Source organism: Zingiber officinale, chromosome 9B (assembly GCF_018446385.1).
Source record: "Zingiber officinale cultivar Zhangliang chromosome 9B, Zo_v1.1, whole genome shotgun sequence".
Lineage (NCBI taxonomy): Eukaryota > Viridiplantae > Streptophyta > Magnoliopsida > Zingiberales > Zingiberaceae > Zingiber > Zingiber officinale.
The window spans coordinates 32,955,994-32,970,609 of NC_056003.1; the positions used below are offsets into that span (position 1 = coordinate 32,955,994).

The following is a 14,616-nucleotide window of genomic DNA, read 5'->3' on the forward strand; positions in this document are numbered from 1 at the left end:
ACCCTAACATATTCATAGCATAACATGAACTTGAACATAGCATATCATGAACATAAATATATACATAGCATATCATGAACCCAACATATTCATAGCATAACATGAAGCTGAACATAAGCCTATCATAACATGGATATGTATATAGCATGAGCTAGCATGAACTTAATTGTAGCTTAACATGATCACTGGCATGGATTCCTTGATCATACCACCGTCTCATTCTTGATTACCAAGTTACGTATTTATATGGTTATCACAACCATGTTTCTAAAAAGGATCATATATCGTAAAATCTTTTTAAGGTAAGGTTGGATCGTTGACAGTGACTAGCTATCATCATATGGTCGATTGATCAATTTCAGTTGTAAAACCATGGTATCTGGCAGTGCGACGTCAGCAACTCTTATCTGGGCCATGGTCTAACATGGAAAATCGATATTGGGCTCCCTTTGGGGCCTTGTCCCATAAATAGGATCTCTCTGGGGTATTTTTTCCTCACGGTATTCCCATCAAATCATTATTATTTTGTCACAATCAGTGTACCCGATATTGGGTTCCTTTTGGGGTATTTTCCCATAAAGGGCTCCTCTGGGGCCTTTCCCTCACGGTATTCTCATTAAATCTGTATCATTATCGTTATCACTTTGTTACAATCAACCCACCCGATATTGAGCTCCCTCTGGGGCCTTTTCCCATAAACGGGCTCCCACTGGGTCATTTTCCCTCACGATATTCTCATTAAGAAATTTTCATTATCAAAAGCATGATCAGGGATATAGCTTATCAAACCCAAGAAATGGATAAGTGCATAAATGTTAAATCCTCAAATCCGTAGCTACCATGTATTATAAAGTTTTCATAAAACCTAAAATCTTAAACTGTCATGTGTGATACAGTGGTAAAAAACATGATTAATATCATAGCATGCTAACCCTAGTATCTGAATCTAGCATGTACCACAAGGTTATCAACATCCATGATTTAATTCATAGAATCCAAACCTTAAATCTGAAACTATCATGTAGTATAAAGTTATCAATCGTATGATTAAGGTCCAAAAACTCTAATATATACCTACAAGGTTATCAAACATAATTATCTTCATAACATGTTAAATCCTAAGGATCTGAAAACTTAACATGTAGTTTATAAATGTTATCTTGATAAGATGTAGGAAAAAACATAAACACATACCTAAACCTAGAATTCCGTAATTTACCTCTATCATATTAAGGTATCATAATCAGACATTAGAAGAATATAAACATACATTTAGCATAAGCATGCAAATTCATAATATAAGCTTAAGCATAGATTTAAACATAATCCTGTGCATAAACATAGTGTGAGCATACATAAACATAAGCATGGAAATCAACTAGAGCATCAAGAAACGGTTACTCGTATCCAAAACTAACATATAATCTATAAGCATCATCATGATAAGATATAAGAGGAAACATAAAGAGAAAATTATAATTTTGATCCTGTAACTTACCATTGTTCCCTGTTAAGAGTTAATTTACACTTTTAATCCCGTAACTTAATAATATTTTTCAATTTTAATCCTTTTTCTAAAATTAAAATTTTTAACTGGTAATCGCTTAGTTGGCAGTTATTAATTGTTTACGTGGAAAAAAAATTGACAAAAATAAGATGACATTTCACGTGAAAAAAAATGTTGAACTTAAACATATGCTAATACTCTTCCTACGCCGATCTCCATTCTCCCTTCTCCCTTCTCCTCCTCTAAATCGCCCTTCCACCCCCTGACACCGCCTCCCCACTGACCCCCGTAGGCTCCAGCGCCGACCATGCTCTCCTTCCCTACTTCTGCCATTCTCCCTTCTTCTCCTCTCAATCACCAGCATTGGATCAGTCAGCGGGGCTGGATCTGGGGAAAGAAGGGCCTCTGGTGCACATCGGAAGCTGCATTGCGTCCCTGCTTAGCCAAGGCGGATCCGAGTCCGACGACTATCGGCTAAAGTGCAAGTGGCTCCGTTTCTTCAACAACGACCGGGACCGCGGGGATCTGATCACCTGCGAAGCCTCCTCTGGCGATGGGGAGGAGGAGGTTGTTGGTGAGCTCGGGGAAGATGACGCAGAGGGAGACCGTCATCCGCATGGAGCCGGACATGAGGGCGGCGGCGCTGAGCACGGCGTAGAGGCCATGACCGCTGTGGATGTAGCTTTGGAGGGCGTGTTGGGTTTTTCGGGCCGCAAAAACCGCTTTTTGCTTTGCGGAAACCCCGAAACCCCGCCACCAGATCCGTGCGAAGAAATAAATTTCGTAAAAACTTCGAGTACGAGTTTCTAACCTAGATCTAAACTAGATCTAGAAAGTAAAAGACCTTTACCCTTGATGTGATGCCCTTCGCTTAATCCCGCTCGTCTAAGGTTCGCCGGATCTCGAGAGTATCAAAGTAGATACTCCTCTATGTGTATCCACACAAGCAAGAGATGAAGAAACCAAACAAAAAGGTGTGCTAGCACCTTTGATGGCCACGGCAAGGAGGAAGAGAGGGAGAAGAAGATAGAGCTTGAGGAAGAAGAAGGAGGTTTCAACACAAAATGAAACTTACCAATGAATTAGTGTGGTCTGCCACATTAAGAGGGATTATAACCTCCATGGAATGCCAAGAGTCACAACTCTTGGTAACTCCCATGAGGTGGTATCCCACTTAAGCAACCATGATAATGTGGAGCATCACCATTGGCCCACTTAATGCCAACTCACCAATGAGGTGGCAAATGGTCAAGTCAAACTTGACCCTTCATCTTCCTCTCAAGTCAAGTTAAACTTGACCACTTCTCTCCCATGGTTGATCAAATCTAACCATTGGTTCAAGTCAATATTAATTTAATGAATCTCTATTCATTGAATTAAATTGACTCAATGAGTCTAAGTCCAAATTAGACTCATCTAACACATGAACCAAATTGAGTCTAACTCAATTAGCCTAATTTGGATTACTCTTAATCCAATTTGGTTCATCACATGAACCTAATCCTTTAGGTTCATCAAATGAACATAATCTCCATCTAATTGCCCTTTGTGTATGACCCTATAGGTTCTTATAACATTGTAAATGCTCCTAAACTCATTTAGAAGCATAAGTAATGAGCGGTATCTAGCAACACATCATTACTACCCAAGTTATAAGAATGTTGAGATCCAACATCACCTTGTGAATACTAATTGTGACTCTTCACAATATATGACAAGTGTCCTTCTATCCTTGACATCTAGATTGATCAATGTGAGGCATAGACCGTGTCATCCTCTAATCAATCTAAATCTTGAATCCCAAGTAGACTCACTCAATCAAATGAGCTCAACATCTCATATTGACTCATTTGGGCATGGTCATGCACTTAGTGGTCTCACTCTATCAAGAATATCGATGTCACTCCCATCATATAAGAGGGATAGATCTCATCTACATCACTCACATCCCTCCGCATAATTTGTTACATACCCAGTAATCGCCTTTATAGTCCACCCAGTTACGGGTGACGTTTGACGAAGTCAAAGTATGCAACTCCTTATGTAGGGAACCATGGTGACTTCAGGTCCAAGGACTAATAGTCATACTAATAGTCACATGAGAAAGTATATGACACTCATATAACGATCCATGATACTCTCTTATGGCGGGTCATTCAGTATACATTCTCCAATGCATACACATGTGTCAACTTGATATCTCCATATCCATGACTTGTGAGATCAAGTCATCGAGTTGACCTACATGTTAGTCTCGTCATATTAACATTGTCCTTGAATGCTAATACTTGACTAGGAATGATTAAGAGTAGTGTTCTCTATATCATCTCACTATCGATTCAACTAACTGATTGATATAGGTAAGAACCTTCTACTCAAGGACGCTATTATACTTAGTTATTTGGCACCAATACAAGTAAGCATAATAACCATAAACAAATACCTTTATATATATAAGAATATGATACAACGAGTCCATACAACAATCATCAAATGATTGGCTCTAGGGCTCTAACTAACAATCTCCCACTAGCAATAGTGCCAATTAGTATAGGCTCTAAGGCCCAAAGACCTAGTGTGACCATCATGCTTTCTCTGTGCCAAAACCTTGGTCAAGGGATCTGCGATGTTAGTCTCAGTGGGTACTCTACAAATCTTCACATCTCCTCTATCGATGATCTCTCGAATGAGATGGAAGCGCGGTAGTATGTGTTTGGTTCGCTGGTGTGAGCGAGCACTGCAACAAAAACCCTCATAGACATCGGTTTTCCACCGGTGTCTATTACATTTTCGACCGATGTCTATGAAGCCGATGTAAAAGGTCTGCCATTTTAGACATCGGGTTAAAATCGGTGTAGTATCACTTAACGACACCGGTGTTCGAATCGGTTATTAACCGGTGTAGTATCACTTAACGACACCGTTTCATCAACGGTGTAAAACCGATGTAATATTATATGTTAATAACACCAGTTTTGGCAGCGGTATACGACCGATGTAATATTAATTAATAACACCGGTTTTGCAACGGTGGAAAACTAATGTAATATCATTATTTTTTAACAGCACAAATTTGATTTCCGAAACCGACAGTAACAAAAAAATTACACAAATTACACAAATATTCTTCATTCAACATTATCCATAAAATATACAAATATTCACAAATTACATAAATAATCTTCTTACAACAGTATCCATAAAATACACAAACATTCTTTTTACATCAAAAACTAATAGATATCAAAATCATTAAGGTAGAATATTCTTTTAGCAACACATCAAGGTAGAACCGCACTTCAAATGTAATCTAGCATGCATTTAGCCCACTCGAACCGCACTTCATCAATTTCAACTCTGGAGTACTTGAGATTTGTAAACTGTAAAAACACATAAATAATATATTAGTAAATCAAGACCAAAAATCATAGTTGAAAAAGCAGTAAGAGCACCAGGTAACAAGATGAGTAATTGGAATGCTTAAAAAGAGAAACATTCATCAATTATCTCAACCACAAATAAATAGAAAGAAGAATCATAGATGTAAGATACTGATATAGTCCAACACCGGCACAAATTCAAAGAAGAAATTACCTATCTTTGTAAGCTGAAGCCAAATTTGCATGGGCTTCAGGCATAGTTGGTCTGATATTCACAGCACGTATATAATCCTGAATTGCTTCAGTAACTCTACCAATCTCCTTAAATGTGTTCCCTTTATTGACAAGGCCATCAGCAGCAGTCTGCGAAGAACTTCATTGTAACAGGCTATCGCTTCTGCATAATTTCCCTGGTGTAATACAAGAGAACTATCAATTTCCAACTAGGGGCAAAGACAGCAAAGAAGATGATAGACAAATTATATGACTTTCTTCCATTAAATGAGGCAATATGCAGTAACTCTCAAACTAGCAATGAAAAAGGCAGATATAGTACTCTACCTGTTGCTTGTATATAATAGCCAAGTTGTTGAAGGGTGCAGATATCCCTGTTGCAACTGCTAAAGTTGCCTTATAGAATGATGCAGCAACACTCATCATGTTGCTGCATGAAGAGAAGTTTCATTAAGGAACAAAAATAAAGTATCCGCACAGTTGTCATCAAACATTTCTAAAGCTTACCAATCCATGTATATGTTGCCAAGGCTTGACAATGCTTGTGGATGGTTAGGTTGTAAAGCAAAGGATGACTTGGGAAAAATTATTAAAATGAAGTTATTCAACAAGGAAAAAAAACTTAAGAGAATAAAAATATCCAAATTAAAAAGTCACCCTATAATGTCCAACGTCTTTGAGAGCATGTCCAGCGTCTTTGAGAGCATTCCCCTTTTAATGTGCAAGAAAGTCAATCATTAACTAACCTGGCTCACTATCAAGAAGGATACCACATTTTGACATATTAGACCATTATCAACTTACCAGATTATTGTAAGCTTCAATAAAGGTAGAATCACAGTTGATAGCTTGCTTGTAATGCAGAATTGCCATGTTAAGTTGACTTTGTTCATAATAGATGCCAGCAAGGTTTCCTGCGTCCAGATATCCCCAATGCATAGTTGACATAATAAACTCTCTTCAGAGCATAGTTTGAAGCAAAGTTATCCACAAAATCAAAAAGAGATTAACAGTCCAATGACAAATGATAATCAAAGTGAAGAAATAAACAAGTAGATAATAGGTTCCATTATCACAACAGTTCACAGAACCTAAACATTCTAAAAATACTAAATCTAAGAATTTATTTCAGCCCTGGTCGAAAAGAGTACTCAGTTACTCCACAAGTTTACCGTGAACATAGTTTCTCAAGATCACAACATAGTGGTAGAAGAGCTTTGCTTCAGGTGTCTAAAACACCTACATTACAAAAGGATTCAAAACAGCCTATCAGGATATATTTAAATTATGATGCTGTGGGTCATTCTTATGATAGGGATTGCTTAAATGTTGGAGATCTTGTGAAGGTAATCTGTTAAAGTAAAATAAATCGCTCAATTATGGACAATGAGTTCCTGTATTATAAGCATGAACCATTCTCTGGTCTTGGTGTTATTTTAGCTTGGTGAACCTTCTGCAACATCAGTTCCAAGAAGCTCTGTGTGCACCCCTAATGGAGATAGGCCAGTATTTGCAGATTGTTGGTACAACTGCACATTGGAAGATATTTCAGGGGAAGATAAGAAGCAGCGTCTTAAGAAGGTATGACACATAATGTGTACAGATGAATTTAAATTGAACATATAAATTTAATCAACTTGTATATTTGATGATAGCAGATAATAATATGTACAGATGATCCATTATTCTGAGAGCGAAAAACGTTATAAACTTCATCCTCTTATCTTACATGTGCCTCAATAACCAACACATTTCTTCTTGTTTCTTTTTTGGAGGTGGTTTATGAAATCTCATGCATTCAACAATTTAGGAATCAATCTCTCCTGAAGCATTAATTAATTACATTAACTGCAAATATTACTCTACAGAGATTACCATTGCACGGCCATTGCTTCCTTATTCTATACATGATGGTTTGCCTTTTTTCCTCAAAATTATCCAGGTCCGAAACCCATCTCTTCCAGGAGTAGCGCCATGCTCCTGCTAGATACAAGTTGGACTAACTTACAAATAAATGAAAAATATAGTATACAACAACTCTACTCAATAACATACATTGAGAAGCAATCCTTGTCTTTATGTTCTCCAATCTCCAAACACTTCTAGAGATGTTAATTCCCAAGACAACTAAAACTTGAGGCAGTAATACCAAACTCGAGGTCCTATTTGTCCAAAGATTGCTATAGCAACAATAAATGTTAAATGATGATGCTCAAGATTTATTACCACGGCCCCTGAATCTAGATCTTAGTATTATTGAGCTTATAAGTTTGCTATAAGCTTGCAATACAATTACCAAAACCTAAGCTCCCTTCAAGACATAAGAATAATAGAGAATGCCAATAGATTGAAGAGTAATTAGTATGAGCACGCAATGACTGAGACAACGTACAGAAACTCATTATTAAATCAAGAGATTATGAGATATAATGGGCAAACAACCTTCTTATAAATGGAGGATAGCAACAAGGGTGACTTAGCTATGTGCCACTGTGATGATAACCTACATTGACAGTGACAAAGGAAGAAGAGGAGAGATAAGTGATCATGGGCTTCTTTCGATCAAGGTTTTGTAAACGATCGTGGCAAAAGGGCTACTATTCAAATGGGTGAACAGGAGGAGGACATGCTTGCTTAGCTCACAAGAGAAGAGAAAAGAGATGGGCCCGCTTGTAAGGAGCATTCAGGAGTTCAGGGAAAATAAGGATTGGGTTTTGATGCACAAAACTCTAATTTATCGTTGAACCAGTCAACAGGACCATCCCAGTTTAGTTCAAGCCTGGTCCCACCTCGGTTCGACCATAAGATTAAGCCTAATTTGAACACGAGATTAACTTAAATATATCTATACCAGTTCTAACTCTCAAATATTGATTAATAAATTTCCAAAGGAAAACATGAAGCAAAGAGGTCATCAAATTCATGCCCTTTGCTCCATAATAAAATGGATTAGATTGCTCAATAAGAAAATGGGTTAGATTCTATAGGTTCAACAAAACCTATGGGAACTTAACAGTGGAGTGGAGTGGAGTGGAATAAAAAGACGAGAGAGAAAGAAAACTAAAATAAAATAAAGAATAAAGCAAAAAAATAGCTATAAAAATAAATAGAAAATGGAGAGGAGTCCTGATTGTGAATGAACAAATTCACACACAAAATTTAAAAGGATCTTTCTAATACTCAGAAAAGAATAAGGGCCAAAGGAATGATCATGAAACATTTCATGTTTTTAGCAGTTAAATTATAAAAAAAGTTTCTAATTTTTAGGACTATTGTTTACTTGAAAAATAGTTGTAAGGATTTTTCAAAAAAATTTCAAGTAAACTCAAAGGAATTTTTCAAGTATTGAAGAAGTTTGTAAAAATTCTTTGACATATAATTTTAGGACTATTGTTAACTGCTAAAAATTTTGAAGAAGTTTACTTGAAAAATTCCTTTGAGTTTTTCTCAGAGTTGCATTCTATTTCATTTTAATTCTCTTCGCCAGGCATCAAGGTTTGTTACAGAGCAATCTTGGCCTCTTTTGATAGGATTCAGATGGAGTTGCAAATGATAGGTTTGTGACTTTCTACCCATTTTCTATGCTTAAAAGTTGGTTGGTGAACATTACTATACTGTTATGTATATCACACAAATGACAAATCCTTTGAATTGAATAGCAGTTTTGAACTGGTTTTTGTCAGACTACATTAGGCATACCCAAGAAAAGTTTTCTTCCTGATGGTGATAATAGACGCTAGTTGGGCTTCATATTCTTCTAGCTAGAACTAAAATGAGAAGAAACTTAGGGAATTAAATCATGTAAAATTCAACAGAAAAGGGTTGGATATAAGGAATATGTTTATACAACAACAACCAAGCATTTTACCACTAGGTGGGGTCGGCTGTATGAATCCTTTTACGCCATTGAGCTCTATCTCCTATTATATCATCATCTATATTTAAATAAATTTTATCTTGTTTTATTATTGCTAACCAAGTCTTTTTTGGTCTTCCTCTTCCTCGTTTGATATGCATGTTTATCATAGTTTCACATCGCCTAACTAGAGCATTTATTGGTCGTCTAAGTACATGTCCGTACCATCTTAAACGTGTCTCTCGGAGTTTTTCCTCAATAGATGCAACTCCGACTTTCTCTCTAATGCTCTCATTTCTTATTTTGTCCATCTTCGTATGCCCACACATCCACCTTAACATCCTCATCTCTGCAACTCTCATCTTCTGCTCGTGTTCTCGAGTCATAGCCCAACATTCAGCTCCATATAACATAGCAGGTCTAACTACGGTTTTATAGAACTTACCTTTAAGTTTAAGAGGTACTTTACGGTCACATAAAACACTCGACGCTCCCCTCCATTTCACCCATCCTGCTTGTATTCTATGTAAGACATCTCTCTCAATCCCTCCATCATTTTGTAAAAATGATCCTAAATATTTAAATCGCTCGGTTCCAGGCAACTCGTCCTCTCCTATCTTAACAATTATTTCATTACTTCTAATATTGCTAAACTTAAATTTCATATATTCTATCTTTAATCTACTAAGCTTAAAACCTTTCCCTTCTAGTGTTTCCCTCCAAGATTCTAGCTTAGCATTTACTCCTTCACGTGTCTCATCTACCAAAATAATATCATCTGCAAACAACATGCACCACGGTACTGTGTCTTGAATGTGCGCAGTGAGTTCGTCCATAATTAGTGTAAAAAGATAGGGACTTAGAGCTGATCCTTGATGTAACCCTATCTTTATTGGAAATGCTTCAGTTACTCCGCCTGAAGTCTTTACTCTGGTCGTTACATCCTCATACATATCCTTAATTAGTTCAATATATGTTACGCTAACACCTCTCTTTTCTAAAATTCGCCATATAATTTCTCTTGGGACTCTATCATACGCTTTTTCTAAGTCAATGAATACCATGTGTAGATCTTGTTTTTGCTCCTGATATTTTTCAAATAATTGTCTAAGAAGATGTATAGCTTCTATTGTCGACCTTCCAGACATGAACCCAAATTGATTTTCTATCACTGTTGTCTCCTTCCTTAATCTTTTTTCTATTACCTTTTCCCAAAGTTTCATAGTATGACTCATTAGTTTAATACCCCTATAGTTTGCACAATTTTGTACGTCTCCCTTATTCTTATATAAGGGAACTAGAGTACTTATCCTCCATTGATCAGTTATTTTTTTTGTTTTCAATATCATGTTAAATAATTTTGTAAGTCATTCAATACCTTGTTTCCCTAAGCACTTCCATACCTCTATTGGAATATCATCTGGTCCAACAGCTTTTCCATTGTGCATCTCATTTAAAGTTTATTTTACTTCTGAAGTTTGAATTCTATGATAAAAATTAAAATTTCGATGCTCATTTGACCTAATTAAATTACCCAAGTTAAGTTGGTCTCCTAAACCTTCATTAAAAAGTTTATGAAAATACCTCTTCCACCGCTCTTTTATTTCTCCATCGCTTACTAATACCCTATTACATTCATCTTTAATACATTTTATTTGGCTAAGATCTCTTGTTTTTCTTTCTCTCACTTTAGCTATTCTATAAATGTCTCTTTCCCCTTCTTTTATATCCAATTTTTGATATAACCGTTCAAAAGTTTCAATTTTTGCTTCATTCACCACTTTCTTAGCTTCTTTCTTGGCTATTGTATATTTTTTTAAGTTTTCCTCATTCTTACAAATATATAATTTCTTATAAGCTATTCGTTTTTCCTTCACTTTCTCTTGTACTTTCTCTTGTACTTTCTCATTCTACCACCAAGATTCTTTACTTAGCGGTGCATGCCCCTTTGACTCACCGAGGACACTCTTAGCTACTATTTTCAACTTTGATACCATCTTATCCCATGTTGTATTAGAGTCATCGTATATTTCACCTAATGCTTGTACTTCTACCTTCTCCTTAAATGTATGTTGCTTCCCATCCTTTAACTTCCACCACTTAATTCTAGGAATTGTATATATTTTCTTTCTATTGATACTATGTTTAAGACGTATATCCAACACTACTACCCTATGTTGGGTAGTTAAGCTTTCTCCATGGATGACTTTGCAATCTTTACAAATCTTTCTATCCTTCTTCCTAACCATAAGAAAGTCAATTTGCGATTTATTATTCCCACTTTTGAATGTGACTAAGTGTTCTTCTCTTTTCTTAAAAAACGTATTAGCTAATATAAGGTCATATGCTATCGCAAAATCTAATATAGTTTTTGTTGGGGATCGGACGGCCGGCTTGAAGGGGGGTTGGATAGACGGCGCCCCCAAATACTCGCTTCTTTCTACAACGTTAGTGCGCAAGCGGAAATGCAAACAAAACAAGTAGAAAGCTAAATACTAAAGGAAAGAATTCAAACCAAGCTACACGATCATTTACGTGGTTCGGAGATAAAGCTCCTACTCCACGGCGTGTCCGTAAGGTGGACGATCCCGATCCTTCGGTGGATTACTCCCCGGAAAACTTCCGGCTAGCTCAAACCTCCTTGTGGGTGGAGAAACCTCACCACAACCCTCACAAGAGCTCTTTTGACGCTAGGGCACAAGTAGACTACTAATAGAGATTAACCACCTCTATTTCGTCAACTCAAACCAAGCTCCCAAGCTTTGGTTTTATAGGCCACGGGTTGGAAAACCCCGCCTACCAGTCGACTGCTAAAACATGCAGTCGACTGCCCTCTGTGGAAATTCGACCGTTACATCCCAACGGCTCGATTCCACACTTTCTGTTCGCTGCCAGTCGACTGCTAAAACATGCAGTCGACTGCTACAGTACTGCTACAGTAGCGCTACAGTACTGCTACAGTAAACCCCTAAAAACTAGGATTTTACTCCGAGTACAATCTCTCGTGCACTCGTACCCTCACCCTTATGACTCACTTGATTCTTCCTTTGCAGCTTTGACCTTTTGCCTTCAAGCCTACTTCCTTTGGCTCTCGTCCCTCGGATGCATTCAAGCCCGCGGCTCGTCCCCAATGCCATCCTTCGCGTATGCCTCGAAGTCGCTTCCCTCGGCCCTTGTCCTCGCTGCCTTGTCCATGGTCCCTCAGATGCTCCATCCTTCACCAGACCCGAAGCCATCAACCTGAGTCACATGTGTATCCTGCAAACCTGCACAACTCAAATACACATATCAAATACAAGGGTGAACCTAACTTAAACCCTTTGCCCAAACACCAAAACACATGGTCGCACGGACCATTGGGATTGCTCCAACAGTTTTCCCTTCCTCATTCCTCGTTCCAAACCCATAACTCCCATGTACTCTCTCATATTCCTCATTTTTCACTCCGACATGTCCATTTAGATCACCTCCTATTAAAATCCTTTCATTTGGTGAAATATTTTGTAATATTTCATCTAAGTCCTCCCTAAACCTTGATTTGGTAGCTTCATCTAATCCTACTTGTGGTGCATATACGCTAATTATGTTCATAGTTTCTTTCGCCACTATTATCTTAAGGGCTATAATTATATCCCCTTTTCTAACTACTCCTACAACTTCATCCTTTAACAAACTATCTACAATAATACCCACTCCATTTCTTGTTTTACTCTTTCCAGTGTACCATAACTTAAAACCCGTGTTCTCTATCATCTTTGCCTTCTCACCTGTCCATTTTGTCTCTTGTACACACAAAATATTAATTTTTCTCCTAATCATCATATCTACTACCTCCATTGATTTACCAGTGAGAGTTCCTATGTTCCAAGTTCCAAATCTTAGATTATTAGTTTTCCTATCATATTTGTTCTTATCTAACCTATGGTGTGAGAACTCTTGCCTATTTAACACTACACCCAAGTTCTCATGGAGATGTAGCGGTCCTTGCTGAGACGTTACAGTCGGACCCTGTAACGCGAACTCTTGCATATTTATCACTACACCCGAGTTCTGGAGATGTAGCGGTCCTTGCCGAGACGTTACAGTCGGACCCTGCAACGCGTTCCTTCCGGGGAACAACCTAGCATTAGCACAATAGTTTAATGGATTCATTCATGAAATATTTGCCATAGTTTGACGCTGGCTGGCAACCTAACGCAACCCTCCTCCTTTATCTGGGCTTGGGACAGGCCATGACCGGATAAGGAATATGTTTATGATTAAAAAAAAAGAAGTATGAGCAATTCTGAATCCTGAAGATATTTTGTTATGGAACTAACAGTAACTATTGTGTTTAGTTCAAGCTAATCTTTATAAATTAGCAATACCATATCAGAAAATAATGAAGAATCAATACTCACATAAAAACTTTGAATATGTGAATCATGAAAGATCATGAAAGACTGCCTTGCTTTGCAGTTAACCGAAGCTTGGGATCAGGTTCCAACATCAGCCGAACTAAATTTTTAGCACTGTCAGAAATACTAGGCCATGGTTCCCGTTTGAAATCTATTACGCCCCTAAGAATTACTTGAGCAACTCCCTGTTCAGTTTCTGCAATTAAGAAATCATAGCTCGTTAGATAGAAAATGTATCTGAAGAAATACAAAAAGTGTATTAATTAATAGACAATAAGTATCTTATTAGCATAAAGTGATAGAACTAATAAAGAATAGATTTATTCATGGAAAGCTTACAGTAGACAATAAGTAACTTATTTGTAGAAAGTGGTAGAACAAATAATGAAGTGTGCAAAAATGGATTTATTGATAGAAAGCTTACCAGCCCAAAATGGTGGAACTCCACACAGTAAGATATAGAGTATAACTCCAGCACTCCATATATCAATTTCTGGTCCATAATTCCGTTTTAAAACTTCTAGAGCCATGTGATAAGGGCTTCCAACTATCTCAGAAAATCTTTCACCTAGAATTGGGGTAAAAAGAGAAAAAAAAAATAAGTAGAGCACGCCCTTATAGTAAAACTAAACTTCAAGTTATGTTATTGAATGGAAGTGATCATTAATGAGACTCAACAAAAATGAAGATCATTAGTATGCATTCATATGGTAACTAATCATTCTAACTTCATTAACCAGGAGAACTTTAAGACTAAAATAAATAGATGAATACAGTAAAAATAAAACTCTCCCTCAACTCCACTGAACAAAAATTGCTTCTTGTTCAAGTAGTGCCATTGCCAATAGTTCACTCCATTCATAATATTATGAACTTAATCTTCTCATTCCAGACACTCAGAGATCAAAATATTCAAATTAGACATGAAAACAATCTCAATAAGTGCGTTGCCAATAGTTCTTAAAATATTACCAAGGAGGAGAAAATAAGGAAAACATTCTTACGAAGTGTTCTTTTGTTTTAGCAAACTAACTTAGCGAAATGCAAGGAACAAAATGTTAAGTAAACAATGAATTGTGAGATAAATTCTTTCCTTAGAACAACATTAACGGCAATACATGAACTATTTTAGAAGACAACACTAGCATAGATAGTTCCACGGCTGCACCACATTGTTAGCAACACAAAATAATCAGATAAAGACAGTATCAGTGGAAGAAATGTTATGTTAATTATCTATTC

At 37.0% G+C, this 14,616-nt stretch overlaps 1 protein-coding gene and 1 long non-coding RNA gene across 2 annotated transcripts; both read right to left on the bottom strand.

Annotated features, from left to right (window-relative positions):
• Positions 1-4,811: 4,811 nt before the first annotated feature.
• Positions 4,812-5,577, bottom strand: LOC122025553. Its single transcript, XR_006123752.1, has 3 exons — positions 5,449-5,577; positions 5,102-5,297; positions 4,812-4,887 (listed from the first exon to the last, which is right to left on the bottom strand). It is a non-coding gene; the product is annotated as an uncharacterized LOC122025553 (long non-coding RNA).
• A 7,800-nt stretch (positions 5,578-13,377) lies between these two features.
• Positions 13,378-13,936, bottom strand: LOC122025625 (calcium-dependent protein kinase 13-like). Its single transcript, XM_042584459.1, has 2 exons — positions 13,799-13,936; positions 13,378-13,570 (listed from the first exon to the last, which is right to left on the bottom strand). The coding sequence occupies exons 1-2, from the start codon at positions 13,902-13,904 to the stop codon at positions 13,410-13,412; spliced, it is 267 nt and encodes an 88-aa protein (XP_042440393.1). The 5' UTR covers positions 13,905-13,936; the 3' UTR covers positions 13,378-13,409.
• Between the last annotated feature and the right edge of the window lie 680 nt (positions 13,937-14,616).

Bases quoted from the DNA above. Each gene is read 5' to 3' on its own strand.
- LOC122025625 (XM_042584459.1), bottom strand. From the start codon at position 13,904: ATGGCTCTAGAAGTTTTAAAACGGAATTATGGACCAGAAATTGATATA. The intron at 13,571-13,798 runs GTAAGCTTTCTA...TCTTAATTGCAG, and splicing joins AGTTCCACCATTTTGGGCTG to AAACTGAACAGGGAGTTGCT.